Source organism: Mustelus asterias, chromosome 13, assembly GCF_964213995.1.
Source record: "Mustelus asterias chromosome 13, sMusAst1.hap1.1, whole genome shotgun sequence".
Classification (NCBI taxonomy): Eukaryota; Metazoa; Chordata; class Chondrichthyes; order Carcharhiniformes; family Triakidae; genus Mustelus; species Mustelus asterias.
Window position 1 is genome coordinate 52,960,027 of NC_135813.1, and position 26,490 is coordinate 52,986,516.

At 45.5% G+C, this 26,490-nt stretch overlaps 1 protein-coding gene across 6 annotated transcripts in view; it reads left to right on the forward strand.

The window, feature by feature from the left end:
• The window catches only part of specc1la (sperm antigen with calponin homology and coiled-coil domains 1-like a), a 364,982-nt gene that overhangs the window by 64,501 nt on the left and 273,991 nt on the right, over positions 1–26,490 (forward strand). For all 6 annotated transcript variants that reach the window (XM_078226760.1, XM_078226763.1, XM_078226764.1 and 3 more), the window contains exon 2: positions 18,598–18,784. In XM_078226760.1, the coding sequence (XP_078082886.1) occupies positions 18,635–18,784 (150 nt within the window). In that variant the 5' untranslated portion in view covers positions 18,598–18,634. The remainder of the gene's footprint in view (positions 1–18,597; positions 18,785–26,490) is intronic.

A 26,490-nucleotide genomic window follows, 5' to 3' on the forward strand; every position in this document is an offset into this window, starting at 1 on the left:
CAGAGGACCAAGCACTGATTCCTGTGGCACTCCGCTAGCAACCTGCCTCCAGTCCAAATATTTTCCATCCATCACCACCCTCTGTCTTCGATCAGATAGCCAGTTACCTATCCAATCGGCCAACTTTCCCTCTATCCCACACCTCCTTACTTTCATCATAAGCCGACCTTATCAAACGCTTTACTAAAATCCATGTATATGACATCAACTGCCCTACCTTCGTCAACACACTTAGTTACATCCTCAAAAAATTCAATCAAATTTGTGAGGCACGACGTGCCCTTCACGAATCCGTGCTGACTATATTTAGCAGAAGTGAAGAAATTGTATTGCTTTTCAAATGAAATGCTAGTTTATTTAAAGAAAGAATCTTGCTCAGTATTGAGTGACGATTTTAATCGGTCAGAAAGGTTGGCAGAGGCTTTTTCCTATGGTTCAGGTTTAGAAGTTGGGTTTGTTGATCTAAACTGCAGCCATTTTATTGACCATCAGTTTTTCCAGGTTTGACTCGTTTCAGCAGAATGTTGTTTTCAGAGTTTCTCCACTGCAGGGGTTATAGGTTGGGATTTAGGATTGCTTCTTCCCTAAAATGATGAAATCTTGGCACTGTACCAAAGCCATGTGGATATCGCTTTATTTTTATAAACAGGCTGCTGGCCAACCACATAAAAATTCAAAAAGTGTTGAGACTAAAACAGAACCGGATGAGTGGACTTTCACAGAATTGCAGAATTATTACAGTGCAGAAGAAGGCCATTTGGCCCATCGTGTTGCACTACTCTCCAAACGAACATCAGTTAGTGCCATTTTCCTGCCTTTTCCCCATCCACCTCCACATTGTTTCTATTCAAATAATCACCCCTCTTGAATGCCTCAACTTTCTGAGTCTGCCCTTTGTTTTTGTCCTAAAAAAAATGCCTTTTTTGTAATTCTGTGGCAAATATTGCTAGGTAGTGGTCTCGGTCAAATTCAGCCTCTTTTGCAATCACGCAAGGAGGCTCTGAAAACTTGGGAATTTTAATTGCCTTTCTCAGTTCATGACTGTGCGGGTACATCTGGCCAGTTGCTTTTGCACAACTGCCTAGACTCTGGAGAGCTGACTGGAGAAGAAGCCAGAAGTCGCGCCTACCGAAGTACATTGCTGCTTGAAATCTGAAACTATTATGAACAATTTCGTTGTCTGTGATTATCAACAGTTATTTGTGCCAAATGCTGATGTATTTGTATGAATTGTGGAGTGATATAGCTGGTAATCCCAAAGTTTGTGTCTGAGTCAGAGAGAAGGGATCAGTTTGGGGATTTGGGACACTTGACTCTGTGGCACAGAGCAGATTAGAGGCCTGAGGAGGAAGAGGGACTTTGGGATTGTTCCCATACACAGCCAGAAGAACCCTGGCTTCCAGCAGCAGAGTGCCACTCTGAGGCCTGGGCATGGGGGGGCAAACAGGGAAGAGAGTCAGAAGAAGGAGAATCCCCCCAGTAATGTCCTATGTCCACTCCAGTGGAGGTCAATGTGGAACCAGGTAATATTACTGAGGATATTACTGAGCCTTTCAAGGTAGATTGCATGTAGCAGTAATGTTACTGGACTTGTACTCTAGAGACCCAGGCTAATACTATGGGGACACGAGTTCAAATCCCACCATAGAAGCTGGTGGAATTTAAATACAATTGATCAAATCTGGAATTGAAAGCTAGTCTCACTGTTTGTGACCATGAAACTATTGTCGTAAAAACCTATCGGATTAATGAATGACCTTTAGGGAATTAAATCTTCCATCCTTACCTCGTTTGGCCTACATGTGACTCCAGATGCACAGCAATGTGGTTGGTTCTTATCTGCCCTCCAGGACAATTAGAGATGGACAAAAAATTCTGACCTTGACAGCAACACCCAGTCCCAAGAAAGGATGAAAAAAGAAAGACTTGTAAAGACCTTCAACTTGAGGGAGATCTCTGTCTTTCAAATTGACCACATTGGTGAGAGTGGTCCTGCCCTCTCAGCATCCCAGTTCCCCTGAGAGGTCCTAAATCAGAAATTAGGCCTCTCATTAGCTTATACAAGGGACCAAGTGTCAGTCTTGGGCAGTGCCCTGGACATCTGAAGAAAAATCTTACTCAATCTTGAGTCAAACATTCTTCCAGAGCTCTTGAGGCAGAGGACATTGGTTGCTGAAATCAGGCCTTATTGTTCCCAAACGTGACAGTAATATAGTTTTTGTTAAGAGCTCTGACTGAGATTAAATAAGCCACTTCTGAGGTTTATAAGCTCAGAATTTATCTATGTTCGGTATTTTTGAGGGGAAAAAAACGTTTGATTTTTTTATAACATACTTTTAAAATTCAAGACATTTATGTCCTGATCCACATGATAGTGGTGTTGCTATTACTCAGATCAGAGCTCAGAGTTGTCACCTGGTTACAGTGGTCACACTGCAAATGACACACGATGAGGTGGTTGGAAGAAGGATGTTGATCTAGCTCTACAATGTAACAAGCACAGAGGAAAAGTTCTGCCCACATCTCATTCTGTTTTCTGAAATGTTTTGAGAAAAAAATGTTAAATTTGGATAACACATGGTTGTGGAACTTGACAGGCCATTCGAAGAGCTCAGCAGTCACTAGTATATTTTCAAATTTATATTTTATAACTATTGGGCTTCCTTCTGGTTCATTCATCCTTTACACTCAGATCACTTTTACCACCATCCACAAGGTGATGGGTGATGGTGTTATGTTTGTTTTCGTGAGACTCTTCCATCCTTGATACAAAAGCAAAACACCAACCGCTGTCCGATTTGAAAGTTCTTTATTCTTCTTACGTATGCAAGCTGGCAAGCCTTTGCTACGTAACCTCCACTCAGTGCTGGGAGTCAGGTAGCAAAGGCGCCCAATAATGGGACAGTCCCCTTTTATGTAGTTTTACAATCCTCATGGTCACATGCAGTCTGATACAAATAGCTAATCACAAGGCACCCTTTGTTCTAGTCAGGTTAACCATAGCTAAGATCGTAAGAGAACTATTAATGGGTAAGTTTGTTAATCACAGATGTCTTAAGCTTGTCATTTTGAAATCAACTCACAGCAGGACAAAGTTATTTATGCCTTTCATACCCCAAACTGCTGGTTTAGCAGGTTTTTGCAAAAGCTCGTAGTTGCATGAGATAATAACCCCCTAACATCTCATTCCCTCCTTTTATCATTTCATGATAACTTAAACCCTTAGAGAGGAGTTTGGGCTCTGTTATAGGCCAGGCATCGACAAACACATTGTAGCAAGAACAGTATATAAGCAAACCACCAGAATAATGATTCCCAAATGCATTATCATTCCTCCCCAGTCCCCAAAGAGGTTACCAAAGGGCCACCAGCCAGGGGGATTGTAGTCCTTAAAGTTCTGCCCCTAGGTTCTAATTTTGTCAGCCGTCTTTTTAATATGCTCAGCTAAATCAGTGATATTGTTGGAGCAGCCTGGAATGTATGTACAATACTCAGAGCCTATTAGGGCGCAGGTGCCTCCGGTAGCCGCCAACAAGTAATCTAAAGCTATTCGATTTTGGAGTGCCACTGTCCGTATAGCTACGACTTCAGCTGAAACTTCGGAGATAGCGGTGCTCACATGTTTTAATCCATCCGCAGTATCATTAGCTATTTTCTCAAGAGCTGATGCCATATTGATCAGCTCTCGAGCCGCCTTTGCTGTCCCATAGGCAGGAAAGGCTATCATCCGAAACCATTGAGCTTCGGTGATGGCCCATTTAGATCTTAACAGGTGTATCTTGGGGTGGAGATCAGAGAGTCATAATGTCGGACATAGGGGACCACATACGCTAGGTAGCAAGATCCGGACCAGTCCCAGGGAAGCCAAGGATTGGCGTGATCTCCACAGACAAAATAGGTGCCATTGTATGCTACCGTGTCGTTTAATAGGCCGGGATTGACTGGGAAATTGTTGTTATTGGGGCATGTAATATTTTTCCCTTCCCAACTTTCACATTCTTTCGGTAAGGTGGTGTTCTGTATGAACATACCAACTTGTCTAGTGGGACAAGAAACATTCTTTCCTTCCCCACTGGGACTGGTAGCATTAAACTGCTGAACGCAGTAGCTACGGCCAATGGGTATGGTTCCGTTCTTATCAGGCAGTTAGATCCTCTTTGTTGATTTTTTACAACAAAGTGGGGTGGGGAATCTGATCTATTATAGTTGGGTTGGTAATGGTTCTTAAAATAATTAGTTATGTTACACCTCTCTGCAAGCTGAGTGAAATTTTTATCCGAAGGGTGCCATAGAGGGACATCCTGTCCGTTAACTTTTGTGGCGCCTGTAGGATTGAACACAGCCCTCATTCCGTTTTTAGTCCCGTTTTGATGCAAAATCCACTCTATCATTTCCTTGGTTTTGAGAGGAATAGGGAACAGGGGGATCCCCTCTTTGGCCTGTGGTGGTATGTGTGAGCAGACCCAACACCTGCTTACATTAAACTTTACAGTATACTCATAAGACATGTACAAAAAGGTGTTAAAGTGTAAGTGTCCATTGGTAAGTCCATCTTTCAGGTGTCTTTTCCACTGTTCCAGTTGTCCTTGTGCCAGGAAAATGGCTGAAAGGCTGAAGACGGTGAAGATGAACCTCATGATTTATTAGTAGATGTTGGTGTCCACCGTTTACAGTCACTCAGATGTATCCAGCGAGGTTGTCCTTGAACCTTGATTGCAGTTGGAGTCTGGAGGAGAACTTGGAACGGTCCTTTCCACCGTGGCCCAAGTTTGGGTTGTTCCCACTTCTTTATTACATAGAACATACATAGAACATAGAACAGTACAGCACAGAACAGGCCCTTCGGCCCACGATGTTGTGCCGAGCTTTATCTGAAACCAAGATCAAGCTATCCCACTCCCTATCATCCTGGTGTGCTCCATGTGCCTATCCAATAACCGCTTAAATGTTCCTAAAGTGTCTGACTCCACTATCACTGCAGGCAGTCCATTCCACACCCCAACCACTCTCTGCGTAAAGAACCTACCTCTGATATCCTTCCTGTATCTCCCACCACGAACCCTATAGTTATGCCCCCTTGTAATAGCTCCATCCACCAGAGGAAATAGTCTTTGAACGTTCACTCTATCTATCCCCTTCATCATTTTATAAACCTCTATTAAGTCTCCCCTCAGCCTCCTCCGCTCCAGAGAGAACAGCCCTAGCTCCTTCAACCTTTCCTCATAAGACCTACCCTCCAAACCAGGCAGCATCCTGGTAAATCTTCTCTGCACTCTTTCCAGCGCTTCCACATCCTTCTTATAGTGAGGTGACCAGAACTGCACACAATATTCCAAATGTGGTCTCACCAAGGTCCTGTACAGTTGCAGCATAACCCCACAGCTCTTAAACTCCAACCCCCTGTTAATAAAAGCTAACACACTGTAGGCCTTCTTCACAGCTCTATCCACTTGAGTGGCAACCTTTAGAGATCTGTGGATATGAACCCCAAGATCTCTCTGTTCCTCCACAGTCTTCAGAACCCTACCTTTGACCCTGTAATCCACATTTAAATTAGTCCGACCAAAATGAATCACCTCACATTTATCAGGGTTAAACTCCATTTGCCATTTTTCAGCCCAGCTTTGCATCCTATCTATGTCTCTTTGCAGCCTACAACAGCCCTCCACCTCATCTACTACTCCACCAATCTTGGTGTCATCAGCAAATTTACTGATCCACCCTTCAGCCCCCTCCTCTAAGTCATTAATAAAAATCACAAAGAGCAGAGGACCAAGCACTGATCCCTGCGGCACTCTGCTAGCAACCTGCCTCCAGTCCGAAAATTTTCCATCGACCACCACCCTCTGTCTTCGATCAGACAGCCAGTTACCTATCCAATCGGCCAACTTTCCCTCTATCCCACACCTCCTCACTTTCATCATAAGCCGACCATGGGGGACCTTATCAAACGCCTTACTAAAATCCATGTATGTGACATCAACTGCCCTACCTTCATCAACACACTTAGTTACCTCCTCAAAAAATTCAATCAAATTTGTGAGGCACGACTTGCCCTTCACGAATCCGTGCTGACTATCCCAGATTAATCCACATCTTTCTAAATGGTCGTAAATCCCACCCCTAAGGACCTTTTCCATCAATTTACCAACCACCGAAGTAAGACTAACCGGTCTATAATTACCAGGGTCATTTCTATTCCCTTTCTTAAACAGAGGAACAACATTCGCCATTCTCCAGTCCTCTGGCACCATCCCCGTGGACAGTGAGGACCCAAAGATCAAAGCCAAAGGCTCTGCCATCTCATCCCTTGCCCCCCAAAGAATCCTAGGATACATTTCATCAGGCCCAGGGGACTTATCGACCTTCAGTTTATTCAAAACTGCCAGGACATCCTCCCTCCGAACATCTATTTCCTCCAGCCTATTAGCCTGTAACACCTTCTCTTCCTCAAAAGCATGGCCCCTCTCCTTGGTGAACACTGAAGAAAAGTATTCATTCATCACCTCGCCTATCTCTACTGACTCCATACACAAGTTCCCACTACTGTCCTTGACCGGCCCTAACCTCACCCTGGTCATTCTTTTATTCCTCAGATAAGAGTAAAAAGCCTTGGGGTTTTCCTTGATCCGACCCGCCAAGGACTTCTCATGTCCCCTCCTAGCTCTCCTAAGCCCCTTTTTCAGCTCATTCCTTGCTAACTTGTAACCCTCAATCGAGCCAACTGAACCTTGTTTCCTCATCCCTACATAAGCTTCCCTCTTCCTTTTCACAAGACATTCCACCTCTTTCGTGAACCATGGTTCCCTCACTCGGCCATTTCCTCCCTGCCTGACAGGGACATACCTATCAAGGACACCCAGTATTTGTTCGTTGAAAAAGTTCCACTTTTCATTAGTGCCTTTCCCTGACAGTTTCTGTTCCCAACTTATGCCCCCTAATTCTTGCCTAATCGCATCATAATTACCTCTCCCCCAATTGTAAACCTTGCCCTGCCGTACGGCCCTATCCCTCTCCATTGCAATAACAAAAGACACCGAATTGTGGTCACTATCTCCAAAGTGCTCTCCCACAACCAAATCTAACACTTGGCCCGGTTCATTTCCCAGTACCAAATCCAATGTGGCCTCACCTCTTGTCGGCCTATCCACATATTGTGTCAGGAAACCCTCCTGCACACACTGCACAAAAACTGCCCCATCTGAACTATTTGACCTACAAAGGTTCCAATCAATATTTGGAAAGTTAAAGTCCCCCATGACAACTACCCTGTGACCCCTACACATATCCATAATCTGCTTAGCAATTTCTTCCTCCACATCTCTATTACTATTTGGGGGCCTATAGTAAACTCCTAACAACGTGACCGCTCCTTTCCTATTTCTAACCTCAGCCCATATTACCTCAGTGTGCAGATCCCCCTCGAAGTAGTTCTGTGGGTCAGAATCTTGATCCAGTGTCCGTGGAGTTGATCCAAAGGCGCACTGTACCTGTGAATGAAGAAACTCTAAAGACGAGGTTAGCTGTCGGAAGTACTTCTGCATTTTGTCTCCCATAACGTGTAAATCTATCTGGGTGGGCGGGCTTGTATTTGCATCCCAGGGCGTCCAGCTTGGTTTACCATAGATTATCTCCGAAGCCGATAGTCCAGTGGTAGAGTGGGGTGTTATTCGCATGTGGTAGAGGGCTAAGGGTAAGACCTTTAACCAATTTAGACCGGTTTCAGATGTTCGCTTGGCTAACTTAGCTTTAAGAGCCCCATTGGCTCTTTCCACTATCCCTGCTGCCTGAGGATGGTAGGCACAGTGGAACTGCTGCTGAATGTGTAATATGTCACAATTACAAGACAATACTTATAACACTGCACACGTGGTAATTTGATAAAATCCAACTGAACACAATCAAATGGGCCACCCGGCATGGGTGTTTTCCCTGGCAAGCACATTATGCCTCGGCCAATGTTATTTTGTTGGCAGGTTAAGCATGGTGCTATGCGAGACTGAGCCGCCTCGGCTAGTCGGGGGTGCCACTAGGTACGAAGCAATATTCCACTCATTCCCTCCTTTCCCAGGTGGGTGTCAGAGTGTAAACAATCAATCAATAAAGGCAGTAATGCATCCGGAATACAAACTTGGCCAGCTGGAGTGAGCCAGACGCCTTTTGACGCAGAATGCGAACAACCATGCGTCTTCCAAAGATCGTGTTCAGAAGCAGGGGCGTCCCCCTGTAAGCACTGAAGAGTGACTATATCTGGCATGCCCGGTGTGTGCAAAGAAGGCGAGCGATTTATCGCCTGCTTATTTATGGAGGGCACTATGTTAGTTTGGCTTGTTGCAGCCTTTTTGGCGGCATGGTCAGCTCTGGAGTTGCCTGCAGTAACTATCGAATCATCGGCAGCATGGGCAGTACATTTAATCACAGCCAGTTGTTTAGGGAGGAGGATGGCTTGGAGAAGGTTGCGGACATGAGGGGAATTTTGGATGGGGCTTCTGGATGATGTGAGGAACCCCCTTTGGGCCCGCAGTTGGCCAAAATCATGAGAGACGTCGAAAGCGTAACGGGAATCGGTGTAGATGTTTGCAGATTTTCCGGCGGCCAGGATACAGGCGCGGGTAAGGGCAAAGAGTTCAGCCTTTTGCGCGGAGACCGAAGGGTCAAATGCAGCCGATTCCAGTGTTGAAGTAGTGTCCACAATCGCATAGCCAGAAAGGGGTGTCCCCGAGGGCGAGAGGGAGGAACTGCCATCAACAAACATGGTAAGGTCAGGGAAAGGGAGGGGGGAGTCTGTAAGATCCGGACGAGGGGAGGTTAGAAAATGATTTCTAAGTAAACAATAATGTGGGGCTCCAGGAGTTCGTCTGGAGGAGCGGTCAGGAATGTGGCAGGATTAATAGTGGAGCAGAAGGAGAACGTCAAGAGGGGGTTATGGCTGTAATCTGTTGCTGTGGCTGATTAATAGCCCCTGAAAAGGCTGCCCAATCCTGGTGTTCCAGGTGGGTCTTCCATCTGGCGCATTCACTGGGCGATCTTCAGGTCGTCGTTGGCCTCTGGTATAGTACCAGAAGATTGGAGGTTAGCGAATGTTGTCCCATTGTTTAAGAAGGGGAACAGAGACTTCCCCGGGAATTATAGACCGGTGAGTCTCACTTCTGTTGTCGGCAAGATGTTGGAAAAAATTATAAGGGATAGGATTTATAGTTATTTGGAGAGTAATGAATTGATAGGTGATAGTCAGCATGGTTTTGTGGCAGGTAGGTCGTGCCTTACTAACCTTATTGAGTTTTTTGAGAAAGTGACCAAGGAGGTGGATGGGGGCAAGGCAGTGGACGTGGTATATATGGATTTTAGTAAGGCGTTTGATAAGGTTCACCATGGTAGGCTTCTGCAGAAAATGCAGATGTATGGGATTGGGGGTGATCTAGGAAATTGGATCAGGAATTGGCTAGCGGATAGGAAACAGAGGGTGGTGGTTGATAGTAAATATTCATCATGGAGTGCGGTTACAAGTGGTGTACCTCAGGGATCTGTTTTGGGGCCACTGCTGTTTGTAATATTTATTAATGATCTGGATGAGGGTATAGTTGGGTGGATTAGCAAATTTGCTGATGACACCAAAGTCGGTGGTGTGGTAGACAGTGAGGAAGGGTGTCGTAGTTTGCAGGAAGACTTAGACAGGTTGCAAAGTTGGGCCGAGAGGTGGCGGATGGAGTTTAATGCGGAGAAGTGTGAGGTAATTCACTTTGGTAGGAATAACAGATGTGTTGAGTATAGGGCTAACGGGAGGACTTTGAATAGTGTGGAGGAGCAGAGGGATCTAGGTGTATGTGTGCATAGATCCCTGAAAGTTGGGAATCAAGTAGATAAGGTTGTTAAGAAGGCATATGGTGTCTTGGCGTTTATTGGTAGGGGGATTGAATTTAGGAGTCGTAGCGTTATGTTGCAACTGTACACAACTCTGGTGCGGCCGCACTTGGAGTACTGTGTGCAGTTCTGGTCCCCACATTACAGGAAGGATTTGGAGAGGGTGCAGAGGAGGTTTACCAGGATGTTGCCTGGTATGGAGGGGAGATCCTATGAGGAGAGGCTGAGGGATTTGGGATTGTTTTCGCTGGAAAGGCGGCGGCTAAGAGGGGATCTTATTGAAACATATAAGATGATTAGAGGTTTAGATAGGGTGGATAGTGATAGCCTTTTTCCTCTGATGGAGAAATCCAGCACGAGGGGGCATGGCTTTAAATTGAGGGGGGGTAGTTATAGAACCGATGTCAGGGGTAGGTTCTTTACCCAGAGGGTGGTGAGGGATTGGAATGCCCTGCCAGCATCAGTTGTAAATGCGCCTAGTTTGGGGGCGTTTAAGAGATCCGTAGATAGGTTCATGGACGAAAAGAAATTGGTTTAGGTTGGAGGGTCACAGTTTTTTTTTTTAACTGGTCGGTGCAACATCGTGGGCCGAAGGGCCTGTTCTGCGCTGTAATGTTCTATGAGGGCCAAGCAACAGAGGCTAAAGAGGTCTTGGGGGGTTGCCTGGTACATCTGAATGGTTCCCACAATGTACTCTATGAAATCCCCTGGGCTTGTAATCAAGCACATCTCCTGAGGTTTCCATGGAGTGTAAACTTGCATAATCTATTGGGCAGCCGGAGCGTTCTGCTCTGCTGCTGGGTTGGGGACAGTGCGATTGGGGAACTGTCAGTTACGTCCCTTTGGTGGTCTACGGGGACCTCTCTCCCTAGTCTCCCTCCTATGGCGAGGGGACTCCTAATAATCTTCTTCTTCATCGTCCCAGTCGTCACCCTCCTTTCCCTGAGAATCGGGACTATCATAATCCTCACTGTCTTCCGAATCACGAGAGTAATTATCTCGTCGGCACCGATGGGTCTTAAAGGGGTGCGGCTTTTCCTCAGTCCGATCTTTCGTTCGGGTAGTACAGGATCGGGTTCTACAGGCTATCGGGTCAGTGAACGGTCCCTGCGTTGAGTCCTCATGAGAGCTGGTGCCAGGCCCTGAGGTAGCTTGTTGGACAGGGACATCAGATGTTGTCAGGGTCGGCAAAACAGGAGGTTGAACGGGAATTTCGGACTCTGGAGTATAAGGGGGAGGTGGAGTTGGTTGGACCCGGACAGGTTGGGGTTGAATTTAGGGAGCGGTCGGAGCGCTAGGTTGCCTTTTCCAATCCTCCTCCTCCTGTTGTTCATCGGTGTCAGTACTTTGCAACAACAATGGCATGCCAGATATGTCAGGAGGTATCTCCGGTTTTTTATCTTTCCTTTGTTCGGCCTGCCGCTCTAATCCTTTTTCTCGGTCTCGTCTCTCCCTTTCCAACCTCTCTTGTTCTGCTCTATCTCTTTTGTCCTTCTCATGCTTTTCACATTCCCACTTCAGCATTTCCCAAGGTTTGGGCTTCCCTTCATTATCCCATCCACTGATCCCTCTCCTACGTGCATTATCCTCCCAGCTAGCCAGCTTTCATTTCTCAGTTAATTCATTGGCTCTCTTCCTCCAAGATGACATTAAAACCCTCCATTTACTTCCCGCATTGCGTTTCCAAATAGCATCCTCTGCTTTAATACACTTATCCAAATCCCAAGTTCCCCCTCATGGCCAATTCTCCTTTCCCAACTTTTTGTTTAAACACCCTGACAAGCGTCTGAGTCGCTCCTCGTCCTTTGGGTTTTCACGACACATTTTATATAAAGGGGTCCCATCCCCTGACTTATCCAAAGTTTGACCCATTGTTAGAAGACTTTGATCACTTGTGCTTCACGATCTTCAGTGTCCTGTTGTCCCTATGCCCACTTCAGGGTCCTGACCTTCGCGTGGGGGATTTCCCCTCTTAACAACCGGTCTAAGGTTGCGCGTTTGAGACAGGCACTTCCTTTCGATTGGCGCAAGTAGTCACGTCTCCAACTTCACCTAATTCCCACCCTTTACTATGTCTCAGAGGACTCGAACCTCAAATTCTACCGACCTAGGGACTCGAACCCCGGTCAACCAGGGGACTCAAACCTCCCAGTTTTGATATACCAAAGCCCTGGGGCCTTTAACCTCCAGGTACGTGTGGGGGACTTGAACCTCCGTTATCTTACTGAATAAACCTGGGGACTCTAACCACCCGGTGTAGGACTAGCCAGTGTTCAAGGACGTAAGTCGTCTCTGGGTTCCGTCAATACAGGGCCTCGGGGGATGAGGGGTCGACTGAGTATTAGTTCAGTGAGAGGGACCAAGGTTAATCTTACCTTGTGGGCCCGTCCGTCTCACGTCACCGACACCCAGGCGATCGCTTATTCAGTCCACCTCGGAGGACGTCTGTACATGTTGGAACCCTGCTCTGCAGCGCCAATTGTTATGGTCGTTTTCGTGAGACTCTTCCGTCCTTGATACAAAGGCAAAACACCAACCGCTGTCCGATTCGAAAGTTCTTTATTCTTCTTACATATGCAAGCTGGCAAGCCTTTGCTACATAACCTCCACTCAGTGCTGGGAGTCACGTAGCAAAGACGCCCAATAATGGGACAGTCCCCCTTTATGTAGTTTTACAATCCTCATGGTCACATGCGGTCTGATACAATATAACTAATCACAAGACACCCTTTGTTCTAGTCAGGTTAACCATCGCTCAGGTTGTAATATGGTTATGTTGGAAGAAAGAGAACTATTAATGGGTAAGTTTGTGAATCACAGATGTCTCAAGCTTGTCATTTTGAAATCAGCTCACAGCAGGACAAAGTTATTTATGCCTTTCATACCCCAAACTGCTGGTTTAGCAGGTTTTTGCAAAAGCTCGTAGTTGCATGAGATATTAACCCCTTAATATCTCAATGGAAGCAGATGTGTCAGGTAACAGTCGATCTGTAGATCATTCACATGGTGGGGAAGGCAGAGTACTATACAAGCTTCACAGTGATCCCCCCTCTCCAGTAGGTATAAAACCAGGTTCTATTGTCACCTATAAGTTTCAATTGTCCAATTATTTTGCCTGTCCATAAAAGAAAGGTTTGTTTTGGTTTTCGCTATGATTGTGATGACTACGTGGAGCATGTATGACGTACTATGTAAACTTTTTATTCAAAACTCCAACATGAGGTCATGTCTACAACATGTTCCCATCTTTTTGATCAAGACTTCACAGTAGCATTTCATTGGTCAATCTTTCTGTCCCACGGATGGATTATACTGATTGACCTTTCTATCTTTGGTTTAACATCATCTACTAATTGGAAGATCTGAAAAGGGTCCATCCTGGGTGCTACCTGAAATATTTACTTCCATCACCCAACTTTGTGAAATGAGGTTTGCACCAAACTTGGCTCACTGCTTTGTTGAATTCACTGCACGACTATCCTGATGACATGAATGCACAAACTGAATTCTTTCAATTGGATTGAGATCTTGAGTCCCTGTTATAGAGGGAGTAAAGTTGTAAAGTTAGCAGCATTGCAAAAATGAAAAAAAAAAGAAATATTCTGCATGAGCACATACTGTTTGGCAGAAGACACTGGATATTACAAGGCTCAAGCCAAGTCTCAAAGCTGCTGAGTGTCAGATTTTCTAGTAGTAGCTAACCCTGCAGTTGATAAACTGACTAACATGGGGAATGATTGGTGCAATGGCACTTTATAAATTGATGCTTGACATTAGTTAGGACTAGTCCATTGTGTGATGAAACAAGCTTGGATCAACAATTCTGAATGTGATGTAGACAATATAGGTTTGGCCTTTTGTTGGTTTCTAGTTCTTCTCTAAGTGCCTCTTTGTAACAGCACTGTTCTACATATCTTCCTTAATTTGAAGACAGATTTCATAAACTAGCTTCCAGTTACCAGGGACTGTCTTGTTGTTGTTTGTGGGTCATTGGTATGTGCAAGTTAATCCATAGAATCACAAAATCTCTACAGTGCAGAAAGAGGCCATTCAGCCTAATGAGTCCACACTGATTCCCCAAAAGAGCATCCCACCGAGGCTCTCCCCACTGCCCTATCCCTGTAACCCTGCACTTTGTAAGAAGTCTCACAACACCAGGTTAAAGTCCAACAGGTTTATTTGGTAGCAAATACCATAAGCTTTCGGAGCACTGCTCCTTCGTCAGATGGAGTGGAAATGTGCTCTCAAACAGTGCAAACAGACACAAAATCAAGTTGCAGAATACTGATTAGAATGCGAATCCTACAGCCAGCCAGGTCTTAAAGGTACAGACAATGTGGGTGGAGGGAACATTAAACACAGGTTAAAGAGATGTGTATTGTCTCCAGACAGAACAGCTAGTGAGATTCTGCAAGTCCAGGAGGCAAGCTGTGGGGGTTACTGGTAATGTGACATAAATCCAACATCCCGGTTTAGGCCGTCCTCATGTGTGCGGAACTTGGCTATCAGTTTCTGCTCAGCGACTCTGCGCTGTCGTGTGTCGTGAAGGCCGCCTTGGAGAACGCTTACCTGAAGATCCAAGGCTGAATGCCCGTGACTGCTGAAGTGCTCCCCCACAGGAAGAGAACAGTCTTGCCTGGTGATTGTCGAGCGGTGTTCATTCATCCGTTGTCGTAGCGTCTGCATGGTTTCCCCAATGTACCATGCCTCGGGGCATCCTTTCCTGCAGCGTATCAGGTAGACAATGTTGGCTGAGTTGCAAGAGTAGGTACCATGTACTTGGTGGATGGTGTTCTCACGTGAGATGATGGCATCCGTGTCGATGATCCGGCACGTCTTGCAGAGGTTGCTGTGGCAGGGTTGTGTGGTGTCATGGTCACTGTTCTCCTGAAGGCTGGGTGGTTTGCTGTGGACAATGGTCTGTTTGAGGTTGCGTGGTTGTTTGAAGGCAAGAAGTGGGGGTGTGGGGATGGCCTTGGTGAGATGTTCGTCTTCATCAATGACATGTTGAAGGCTCCGGAGGAGATGCCGTAGCTTCTCCGCTCCGGGGAAGTACTGGACGACGAAGGATCAACCTTGGATCTTCAGGTAAGCGTTCTCCAAGGCGGCCTTCACGACACACAACAGCGCAGAGTCGCTGAGCAGAAACTGATAGCCAAGTTCCGCACACATGAGTTCGGCCTAAACCGGGATGTTGGATTTATGTCACATTATCAGTAACCCCCACAGCTTGCCTCCTGGACTTGCAGAATCTCACTAGCTGTTCTGTCTGGAGACAATACACATCTCTTTAACCTGTGTTTAATGTTCCCTCCACCCATATTGTCTGCACCTTTAAGACCTGGCTGGTTGTAGGATTCGCATTCTAATCAGTATTCCTCAACTTGATTTTGTCTGTTTGCACTGTTTGAGAGCACATTTCCACTCCATCTGACGAAGGAGCAGTGCTCCGAAAGCTTATGGTATTTGCTACCAAATAAACCTGTTGGACTTTAACCTGGTGTTGTGAGACTTCTTACTGTGTTCACCCCAGTGAAACGCCGGCATCTCCACATCACCCTGCACTTTACCATGGCTAATCCACCTAACTTGTGGACGTTTACACCCTGGGAGGAAACCCATGCAGACACAGGGAGAGCGTGCAAAATTGACTGCCCTGTTTCTTGCATTACAAGAGGGACTCCATTTAAAGTACATCAGTGGCTGTCATGTGCTTTGCAAAGTTAAGTTGTAAAATTGTCCATCAATAAGGATACTGTTCTGATCTCTGTGGGGGCAACTGTAAATCAAAACAGCCAGATTTACTAATTGGCTCCCAACGGAAAAACGCCAACAAGATTTCACATTTTGTAACTTTAAGAGGAATCGGAACTAATGCTAATTAAACATGAATTAACAGGCAAATGATACTTCAAATAAAAGGTTAGATTTCACTTTAAATAGTTGATGCAACAAAAATGCATCTTGCGCAACCCAAGCACCCATATCACTGCCCCCACCCACCCAAAATTGGGTCATGGCAGTCCTAATGATACAGCTTTCCACAGTTCCTTTTCAACTGAACAGCCAATAACACCCCATTAATGATCTGGGCCCTTCTGGGAAAAAGCCCAGCTCTTTAGCATCACAGGTATTCAAACAGCTTTCCAGATTTTAGTCCTTCTTAACCAGCTTGTACATCATCTCCAAGAGCTCCCATCTCCAAGAGCTTCCATCTCCCACATGTGGATAAGGTAGTCAAGAATGCATACGGCATGCTTGCCTTCATCGGTCGGGGCATTGAGTATAAAAATTGGCAGATCGTGCTGCAGCTGTACATAACCTTAGTTAGGCCTCATTTGGAATATAGTGCTCAATTCTGGTCGCCACACTGCCAGAAGAATGTGGATGCTTTGGAAAGGGTACAGAAGAAGTTTACCAGGATGTTGCCAGGTCGGGGGTATTAGCTATGAGGAGAAGTTCGGTTTGTTCTCACTGGAACAACGGAGGTTAAGGGGTGACCTGACAGAGGTTTACAAGATTGAGTGGCATGGACAGAGTGGATAGTCAGGTGCTCTTTCCTCGGGTAGAAAAGTCAAGTACTAGGGGACATAGGTTTAAGCTGCATGGGGAAAACTTTGGGGAGATGTGCGAGGCAAGTTTTTTACATAGAGGGTGGGGAATGTCTGGAACGTGCTACCCAGGGAGCAGGTACGTTAATTTAAGGGGCAACTAGACGAATGCATGAATAGGATGGGAATGGAAGGGTACGGACTCCATAAGTGCATACGGTTTTAGTTTAGGCAGACAACATGATCAACAGCTATAGTATCTTGGTGTGAAATCCCATGATATCCAAGAACATTTACTGGTTATCTGCTGTATCTCGTCATTTCCAAATTACTCTATTTTATTATATCTCTCTTTCCCTAAAATGATGCACTATTTCCAACTAAAAGCACATGCTGAGTGGTGTGGCAAGAGATTTGTAAAATTCAACTTGCACATGCCTGTAAAAAACACTTTTGTAGCAAGAACTTTGTTCTCTATGTCTCCGAGAAAAAGATGGTGCAGTCGCAACAGGTTAGGGAGTACTTTATTCATCAACAGCAGCATTGATTTGATTTATTATTGTCACATGTATTGGCCTACAGTGAAAATTATTGTTTCTTGTGCACTATACAGACACAGCATACTGTACATAGAGAAGGGAAGGAGAGAGTGCAGAATGTAGTGTTACAGTCATAGCTAGGGTGTAGAGAAAGATCAACTTAATGCGAGGCAGGTCCATTCAAAAGTCTGATGACAACAGGGAAGAAGCTGTTCTTGAGTTGGTTGGTATGTGTCCTCAGACTTTTGTATCTTTTTCCCGACGGAAGAAGGTGGAAGAGAGAATGTCTGGGGTACGTGGGGTCTGTGATTATGCTGGCTGCTTTTCTGCGGCAGCGGGAAGTGTAGACAGAGTTAATGGATGGGAGACTGGTTTGAGTGATGGATTGGGCTTCGTTCACAACTCTTTGTAGCTTCTTGCGGTCTTGGATAGAGCAGGAGCCATACCAAGCTGTGATACAACCCAGAAAGAATGCTTTCTATGTTGCATCTGTAAAAGTTGATGAGAGTCATAGTGGACATACCAAATTTCCTTAGTCTTCTGAGAAAGTAGAGGCATTAGTGGGCATTGTGTTTGGTTGTGATGCCATCTAGCCAATAAGCCTGATGACACTCATTTCATAGCTAACATTTCAAAGATTAAAATGACTACTAATCATAGAATCCGACAGTGCAGAAAGAGACCATTTGGCCCATCGAGCCTGCACCAACCACAATCCCACCCAGGCCCTATCCCCGTAACCGTATGTATTTACCCTGCTAATCCCCCTGACACTAAGGGACAATTTGGTATGGCCAATCCACCTAACCCGCACATAAAGAACAAAGAAAATTACAGCACAAGAACAGGCCCTTCAGCCTTTCAAGCCTGCACTGACCATGCTACCCGACTGAACTAAAACCCCCTACCCTTCCGGGAACCATATCCCTCTATTCCCATCCTATTCATGTATTTGTCAAGACGCCCCTTAAAAGTCGCTACCATATCCGCTTCCACTACCTCCCCCGGCAGCGAGTTCCAGGCACCCACTACTCTCTGTGCAAAAAATCTGCCTCGTACATCTCCTTTAAACCTTGCCCCTCGCACCTGAAACCTGTGTCCCCTAGTAATTGACTCTTCCACCCTGGGAAAAAGCTTCTGACTATCCACTCTGTCCATGCCTCTCATAATCATAGAAATCATAGAAACCCTACAGTGCAGAAAGAGGCCATTTGGCCCATCGAGTCTGCATCGACCACAATCCCACTCAGGCCCTACCCCCATATCCCTACATATTTACCCGCTAATCCCTCGAACCTACACATCCCAATACACTAAGGGGCAATTTTAGCATGGCCAATCAACCTAACCCGCACATCTTTGGACTGTGGGAGGAAACCGGAGCACCCGGAGAAAACCCACGCAGACACGAGGAGAATATGCAAACTCCACACAGACATTGACCCAAGCCGGGAATCGAACCCAGGTCCCTGGAGCTGTGAAGCAGCAGTGCTAACCACTGTGCTACCGTGCCGCCCATATCTTGTAGACTTATGTATAGTAGATTTACTGCATATAGATTCTGAAATTTGCATTTTGTCATCAAACTTCATCTTTGAAATGTTACTTTTTATTTATTTTAACACACAGGTTAATGTATTTTTCAGATTTAATTGTAAATGTATCGTAAGCTGTGAACACAGAATGAAGAAGGCAAGCAGGTCGGCTCCTGCACCATCCAAAGTACAGGGTAAAATGCAGACTGTTGAGAAAATTAAATCGGATAACTGCCCTTCAGTAACTACAGTTACCAAGGCTTCAAAAACAGCAGGATCAACAACTGCATTAACAAAGGTAATTAATTTTTTGCTGTGTTGTAGGTTGTAGAAGAGCCTTAAATGTTAAAAGTTACAGGCCATGGTTTTAAAAAAAAGGGTTACCATAAGAAATTGTTGCATCCTATTTATTCTTTGTCCATTGTATCGTATGTTGGTGTTCAGACACCTTCCACCTCCCACATGAGCTCAACCTGAGCATAATGAAGGAAAGCACGTCTTATCTTGGGTACTGATGATTAGAAACTTTTTTTTAGATAACCTTGAGTTTTTCTTTGCAGGACTATATTAGGGAGAACTAGTTAGCTGAGGAAGCTATGCTGAAATCAGTTTTGTTTTGTCTGATGGAAAATATACCTGACCTATTTCATTAAGAGCCTGAACCTTGGATCTGCTTGTCAACAAAAAAGCTAATTGCCAGGACCCTGATATCACACTGATATTGTAACCATATACTTTGTAATTCTAGAATGAAATAATTTTTCAGCGTAGAAGCAGACCATGCAGTCCATTGAATACTATCGTTCTGGCCTCCTATAAAATAGTACCATTTATGGGGGTGGCACATTGGCCTCACAGTGCCAGGTATCTGGGTTCGATCCTGGCCTTGGGCGATTGTGCAGAATCTGCACATTCTCCGTGTGTCTGCGTGGGTTCCCTCCCACAATCTAAAGATGTGCAGGTTAGGTGGATTGACCACGCTAAATTGCCCCTTCGTGTCTCAAGATGTGTATGTTAGAGGGATTAGTGGGATAAATAAGTGGGGTTACGGGGATAGGGTCTGGGTGGGATGCTGCATTGGAGAGTTGGTGCAGACTTGATGGGCCAAATGGACTGCTTCTGCACTCCTCCTATACTCCTTGTACACCTATGACTGTGTAGCCAAATTCCCTCCAACTCGATTTTCAAGTTTGCTGACGACACCACTGTAGTGGGTCGGATCTCGAGCAATGATGAGACAGAGTACACGAATGAGATAGAGAATCTGGTGAACTGGTGTGGCAACATTAATCTCTCCCTTAATGTCAACAAAACAAAGGAGATTGTCATCGACTTCAGGAAGCTTAAAGGAGAACATGCTCCTGTCTACATCACGGGAACGAAGTAGAAAGGGTCGAGCGCTTCAAGTTTTTAGGTGTCCAGATCACCAACAACCTGTCCTGCTTCCCCCATGCCGACACTATAGTTAAGAAAGCCCACCAACTTTTCTACTTCCTCAGAAGATTGAGGAAATTTGGCAAGTCAGATACGACTTTCACCAACTTTTACAGATGCACCATAGAAAGCATTCTTTCTGGTTGTATCACAGCTTGGTATGGCTCCTGCTCTGCCCACAAGGAACTACAAAAGGTCGTGAATGTAGCCCAAACCATCACGCAAACCAGCCTCCCACTCATTGACTCTGTCTACACTTCCCGCTGCCTCGACAAAGCAGCCAGCATAATTAAGGACCCCACGCACCCCGGACATTCTCTCTTCCATCTTCTTCCTTTGGGAAAAAGATACAAAAGTCTGAGGTCACGTACCAACTGACTCAAGAACAGCTTCTCCCCTGTTGCTGTCAGACTTTTGAATGGACTTGCCTTGCATTTAAGTTGATCTTTCCCTAGCTATGACTGTAACACTACAATCTGCACTCTCTCATTTCCTTCCCTATGAACGGTATGTTTTGTCTGTATAGTGCAAGAAACAATACTTTTCACTGTATATTAATACATGTGACAATAATAAATCAAATCAAACTGTAGGGGTTCTATGTTGTTAGTATTGAAGCTTTTTTTCGTATGTTCATGGCTTTCTTTATACTCCCTATTGAGAGCTGCTGGGGATGTTAATATGTTCAGTGATTATCTGAATAAACTTGTATCTTTGGTGTTGACTTATCATAAAAATCACAGCAACCCGACAGTGCAGAAGGAAGTCATTTGGCCCACTGAGTCTGCAACGACAACAATCCCACCCCCGGTCCTATCCCCACACATTACGGGGCGGCATGGTAGCACAGTGGTTAGCACTGCTGCTTCACAGCTCCAGGGACCTGGGTTCGATTCCCGGCTTGGGTCACTGTCTGTGTGGAGTTTGCACATTCTCCTCGTGTCTGCGTGGGTTTCCTCCGGGTGCTCCGGTTTCCTCCCACAGTCCAAAGATGTGCGGGTTAGGTTGATTGGCCATGCTAAAAATTGCCCCTTAGTGTCTTGGGATGCGTAGATTAGAGGGATTAGCGGGTAAAATATATAGGGATATGGGGGTAGGGCCTGGGTGGGATTGTGGTCGGTGCAGACTCGATGGGCCGAATGGCCTCTTTCTGTACTGTAGGGATTCTATTCTATGATTTACCCCGCTAATCCCTCTAACCTACACATCCCGGACACTAAAGGGTAATTTTGCGTGGCCAGTCAACCTAATCTGCACATCTTTGGAGTGTGGAGGGAAACCGGAGCACTTGGAGGAAACCCGTGCAGAAATGGGGAGACCGTGCAAAATCCACACACACTGATCCAAGCCGGGAATCAAACCCAGGTCCCTGAAGCTGTGAAGCAGCAGTGCTAACCAATGTACCACCGTGCCACTTGCTATGATTATGTGATCTGTTTCATCCTGAGCTGAGTGTTTTGTTGGTATTCTGAAATCCATCCTTCAACATAAATGAACCTAGACTGCCAGAAACCAGATCCAGCCTTGATAGGCTCCCACTTGATGTCATACTTGACTGAAAGATCCAGTAGATCTCGCAGATTGTGGCACCAAATGTTACTTGTGTTTTTGTTTGAAAAGAATATGACCTTTTTTTAAAAATTTGTTCATGGAATGTGAGCGTTGCTAGCTGGGCCAGCATTTATTGCCCATCCCTGAAGGCATTTAAGAGTCAATCACATTGCTGTGGGTCTGGAGTCACATGTAGGTCAAACCAGGTAAGGACAATAAATTTTCTTCCCTAAAGGAAATTAGTGAATCAGATGGGCTTTTACGACATCAGCAATGGTGGCACAGTTGTTAGCACTGCTGCCTCACAGTGCCAGGGACCCGGGCTCAAATCTGGCCTTGGGTGAATGTCTGTGTGGAGTTTGCACGTTCTACCCGTGTCTGCGTGGTTTTGCTCCGGTTTCCTCCCACACTCCAAAGATGTGCGGGTTAGGTGGATTGGCCATGCTAAATTGACCCTTAGTGTCAGGGCGATGAGCAAGGTGAATTCATGGGGTTTCAGGGGGGGAATAGGGCTTGGGTGTGAGTGCTGTCAATGAAGGCTTGATGAGCCGAATGGCTGCCTCGTGCTTTGAATGATTCTATGATTAGACTTTTAATTCCAGATTTTTTTCTATTGAATTCAATTTTCACCATCTGCCATGGTGGCATTCAAACCCATGTCCCCAGAGCATTACCCTGGATCTCTGGATTACTATTCCAGTGACAATACCACTACGCTCGTACCTTCCCTTGAAGAAAAGATAAAGTCAGAAACTTGTTGGAACACATTTATTATTTGTTTTTTTTAAATCGCAACCATTTTTACTGAACAGATTTGCTTCAAGCAAATAATGCAAGCTGTGCAGATTTAAGATGCATATGATGAGCAAGGTAAGAAGTCTAACAACACCAGGTTAAAGTCCAACAGATTTATTTGGTAGCAAAAGCTACGAGCTTTCGGAGCAGGCTGTCCCTTTGTCAGGTGGGTGGGAGTTCTGATTACAAACAGGGCACAAAGACACAAACTCAATTTACACGAATAATGATTGGAATGTGAGCCTTTACAGCTAATCAAGTCTTAAAAGTACAAACAATGTGAGTGGAGGGAGCATTAAGCACAGGTTAAAGAGATGTGTATTGTCTCCAGACAGGACAGCTAATGAGATTTTGCACATCCAGGCAGGTTGTGGGGGTTACAGATAGTGTGACAGGAACCCAATATCCCGGTTGAGGCCGTCCTCGTGTGCGGAACCTGGCTTTCAGTCTCTGCTCAGCGACTCTGCAGCTCTGAGTCTCTGAGACTCTGCAGCGCAGAGTCGCTGAGCAGAGACTGAAAGCCAGGTTCCGCACACGAGGACGGCCTCAACCGGGATATTGGGTTCATGTCACACTATCTGTAACCCCCACAACCTGCCTGGATGTGCAAAATCTCATTAGCTGTCCTGTCTGGAGACAATACACATCTCTTTAACCTGTGCTTAATGCTCCCTCCACTCACATTGTTTGTACTTTTAAGACTTGATTAGCTGTAAAGGCTCACATTCCAATCATTATTCGTGTAAATTGAGTTTGTGTCTTTGTGCCTTGTTTGTAATCAGAACTCCCACCCACCTGATGAAGGGACAGCCTGGTCCGAAAGCTCGTGGCTTTTGCTACCAAATAAACCTGTTGGACGTTAACCTGGTGTTGTTAGACGACTTGCTGTGTTTACCCCAGTCCAACGCCGGCATCTCCACATTATGATGAGCAACCCAGTCTTGGGTGATACTTGGAAGCTGCAGTATGGAACAGCTGACAGGATAACATGTATTTGTTTAGGTGATGAGCCTTTGAATATTTTGCAGCAGTTCAGTCACTGACAGCTATTGTTGACTGACTTCTGGTTTTCAGAAAAGAAATGGACTGATCCTTGATCCAGCCAGAGATGGTGGTTTGAGCACAGAAGAGAAGTAAATGATCCCTGGAAGTCTCTGCTAGATTCACTTTCTCAGTTTTGTTTTCTTGAACTTGTTCTTGGTTTGACTCTACTTCTGAAGTTTAGATGGTTAAATCACATTATAAACTGGCTGATAGCCCTGGTTCAATGTGGAAAACAGGACTTTGATAGTGAATTGGATGAAATATTTGTATTGGAGTATCCTGACACAACTTTGGAATTTCACTGGCTAATAGTTTGTAATGGCTATGGTCACAACTTGGGGCACAGTGGTTAGCACTGCTGCCTCACAGTGCCCGAGTAACTGTCTGTGTGGATTCTCCCTGTATCTGTGTGGGTTTCCTCCGGGTGCTCCAGTTTCCTACCACAGTCCAAAGATGTTTGGGTTAGGTGAATTGGCCATGCTAAATTGTCTGTTAGTGTCAGTGCAAATATATGGGGATTGGGCCTGGGTGGGATTGCTGTAGATTCAGACTCAATGGGCCGGATGGCTTCCTCCTACACTGTAGGGATTCTATGAACTCTCATTCACATTATTATACTGTCACTATTTGGCTGTTATGAGACTAGTCATTGTTCACTATTGAGCCACAGTATTGTTGTGGTTTATTTACTGAACAGAAGGTGGTGAATGTGTGGTCAGTAAGTTAACTGTGGTTTCATACATTTCCTGTATATTTTGCTGCTTCGAGTGAACAGAAACTCAACTTTTTTGCAGCTTTTGATATTGTGAGTTAACTACTTTTGTGGTGCTGTTACCATTTAAACTTGTTAAAGTAGTGAATATGTGAAATTGACAATTACAAAAGCTGCTAATTCTACTTTTAATGTCTTAATGTTCAGAATTGTAAGAGTGAGTCCCAGTATTGGGAGGAATCTAATAGAAGTTTTCAAAAATTTGAACGTTTTTGACTGGGGGAAATGTTGAAAAATTATTTCCACTGGTTGGCAAATTGGAGCAAGTAAGTAAGAGCTAGTATTTATAAAAGAAGTTTAGGAATACCCAGAGCTCCTCATAGTCATGAAGCACTTTAGGGGTGTGCTCAATGTTGTAGTGTTAAAACAAAAGCAGCTAATTTGTGTACTGGAATGTCCCAGAAACCTGAGGAATAACTGTTCATAGAAACATAGAAAAACTACAGCACAAACAGGCCCTTCGGCCCACAAGTTGTGCCGAACACATCCCTACCTTCTAGACCTACCTACAATCCTCCATCCTATTACGCTCCATGTACTCATCCAGGAGTCTCTTAAAAGACCCTATTGAGTTTGCCTCCACCACCACTGACGGCAGCCGATTCCACTCGCCCACCACCCTCTGTGTGAAAAACTTCCCTCTAACATTTCCCCTGTACCTACCCCCCAGCACCCTAAACCTGTGTCCTCTCGTAGCAGACATTTCCACCCTGGGAAAAAGCCTCTGAGAGTCCACCCGATCTATGCCTCTCAACATCTTATACACCTCTATTAGGTCTCCTCTCATCCTTCGTCTCTCCAAGGAGAAAAGACCGAGCTCCCTCAGCCTATCCTCATAAGGCATGCCACTCAATCTAGGCAACATCCTTGTAAATCTCCTCTGCACCCTTTCAATCTTTTCCACAACCTTCCTATAGTGAGGTGACCAGAACTGAGCACAGTACTCCAAGTGGGGTCTGACGAGGGTCTTATATAGCTGCATCATTATCCCCGGACTCCAAAACTCAATCCCCCGATTGATAAAGGCCAGCACACCATACGCCTTCTTAACCACCTCCTCCACCTGCCGGGCCGATTTCAGAGTCCTATGGACCCGGACCCCAAGGTCCTTCTGATCCTCTACAGTACTAAGAGTCTTTCCCTTTATATTGTACTCCTTCATCCCATTTGACCTACCAAAATGGACCACGACACATTTATCTGGGTTGAAGTCCATCTGCCACTTGTCCGCCCAGTCTTGCATCCTATCTATGTCCCTCTGTAACTTCTGACATCCCTCCAGACTATCCACAACCATACCAACCTTTGTGTCGTCGGCAAACTTACCAACCCATCCCTCCGCTTCCTCATCCAGGTCATTTATGAAAATGACAAACAGCAAGGGTCCCAGAACAGATCCCTGGGGCACACCACTGGTGACCGACCTCCATTTAGAAAAAGACCCATCTATACCCACTCTCTGCCTCCTTTGGGCAAGCCAGTTCTGGATCCATCGGGCAGCAGCCCCTTGGACCCCATCCCTTTTTCTAGAAGCCTTGCATGGGGGACCTTATCGAACGCCTTGCTAAAATCCATGTAAACCACATCTACCGCCTTCCCTTCGTCAATGTGTTTAGTCACATTTTCGAAGAACTCCACCAGGCTCGTAAGGCACGATCTGCCCTTGACAAAGCCATGCTGAGTATTCTTGAGCATACTAAACCTCTCTAAATGCTCATATATCCTGTCCCTCAGGATCCTCTCCATTACTTTACCAACCACTGAGGGTAGACTCACTGGTTGGTAATTACCTGGGCTATCCCTATTCCCCTTCTTGAAAATAGGAACCATATCCGCAATCCTCCGGCACCTCTCCCGTCTCCATCGACGACGCAAAGATCATCGCCAGAGGCTCTGCAATCTCTTCCCTCGCCTCCCACAGTAACCTGGGGTACATCCCATCCGGACCCGGCGACTTATCTATCTTGATGCCATTCAACGATTCCAGCACAACCTCTTTCTTAAAGTCCACATACTCAATCCTTTCAGTCCACCGCACGCCCGCAGTACATCCACCCAGGTCCTTTTCCTCTGTGAAAACCGAGGCAAAATAGTAATTGAGCACCTCTGCCATTTCTACTGGTTCCGTACAGACTTTCCCGCCTTCACCTTTTATAGGCCCTATTCCTTCACGTCTCATCCTTTTACTCTTCACATATATTTATAGAATGTCTTAGGGTTCTCCTTAATCCTACCTGCCAGGGCCTTCTCGTGACCCCTTCTGGCTCTCCTAATTTCCTTCTTTAGTCCCTTCCTCCAAGCCGTATACTCTTCTAAATCCCTATCTTTGCCAAGCTCTCTGAGCCTTTTGTACGCTTTCCTTTTCTTCTCGACTAGGTCCCGCACAGCTTTCGTGCACCACGGTTCCT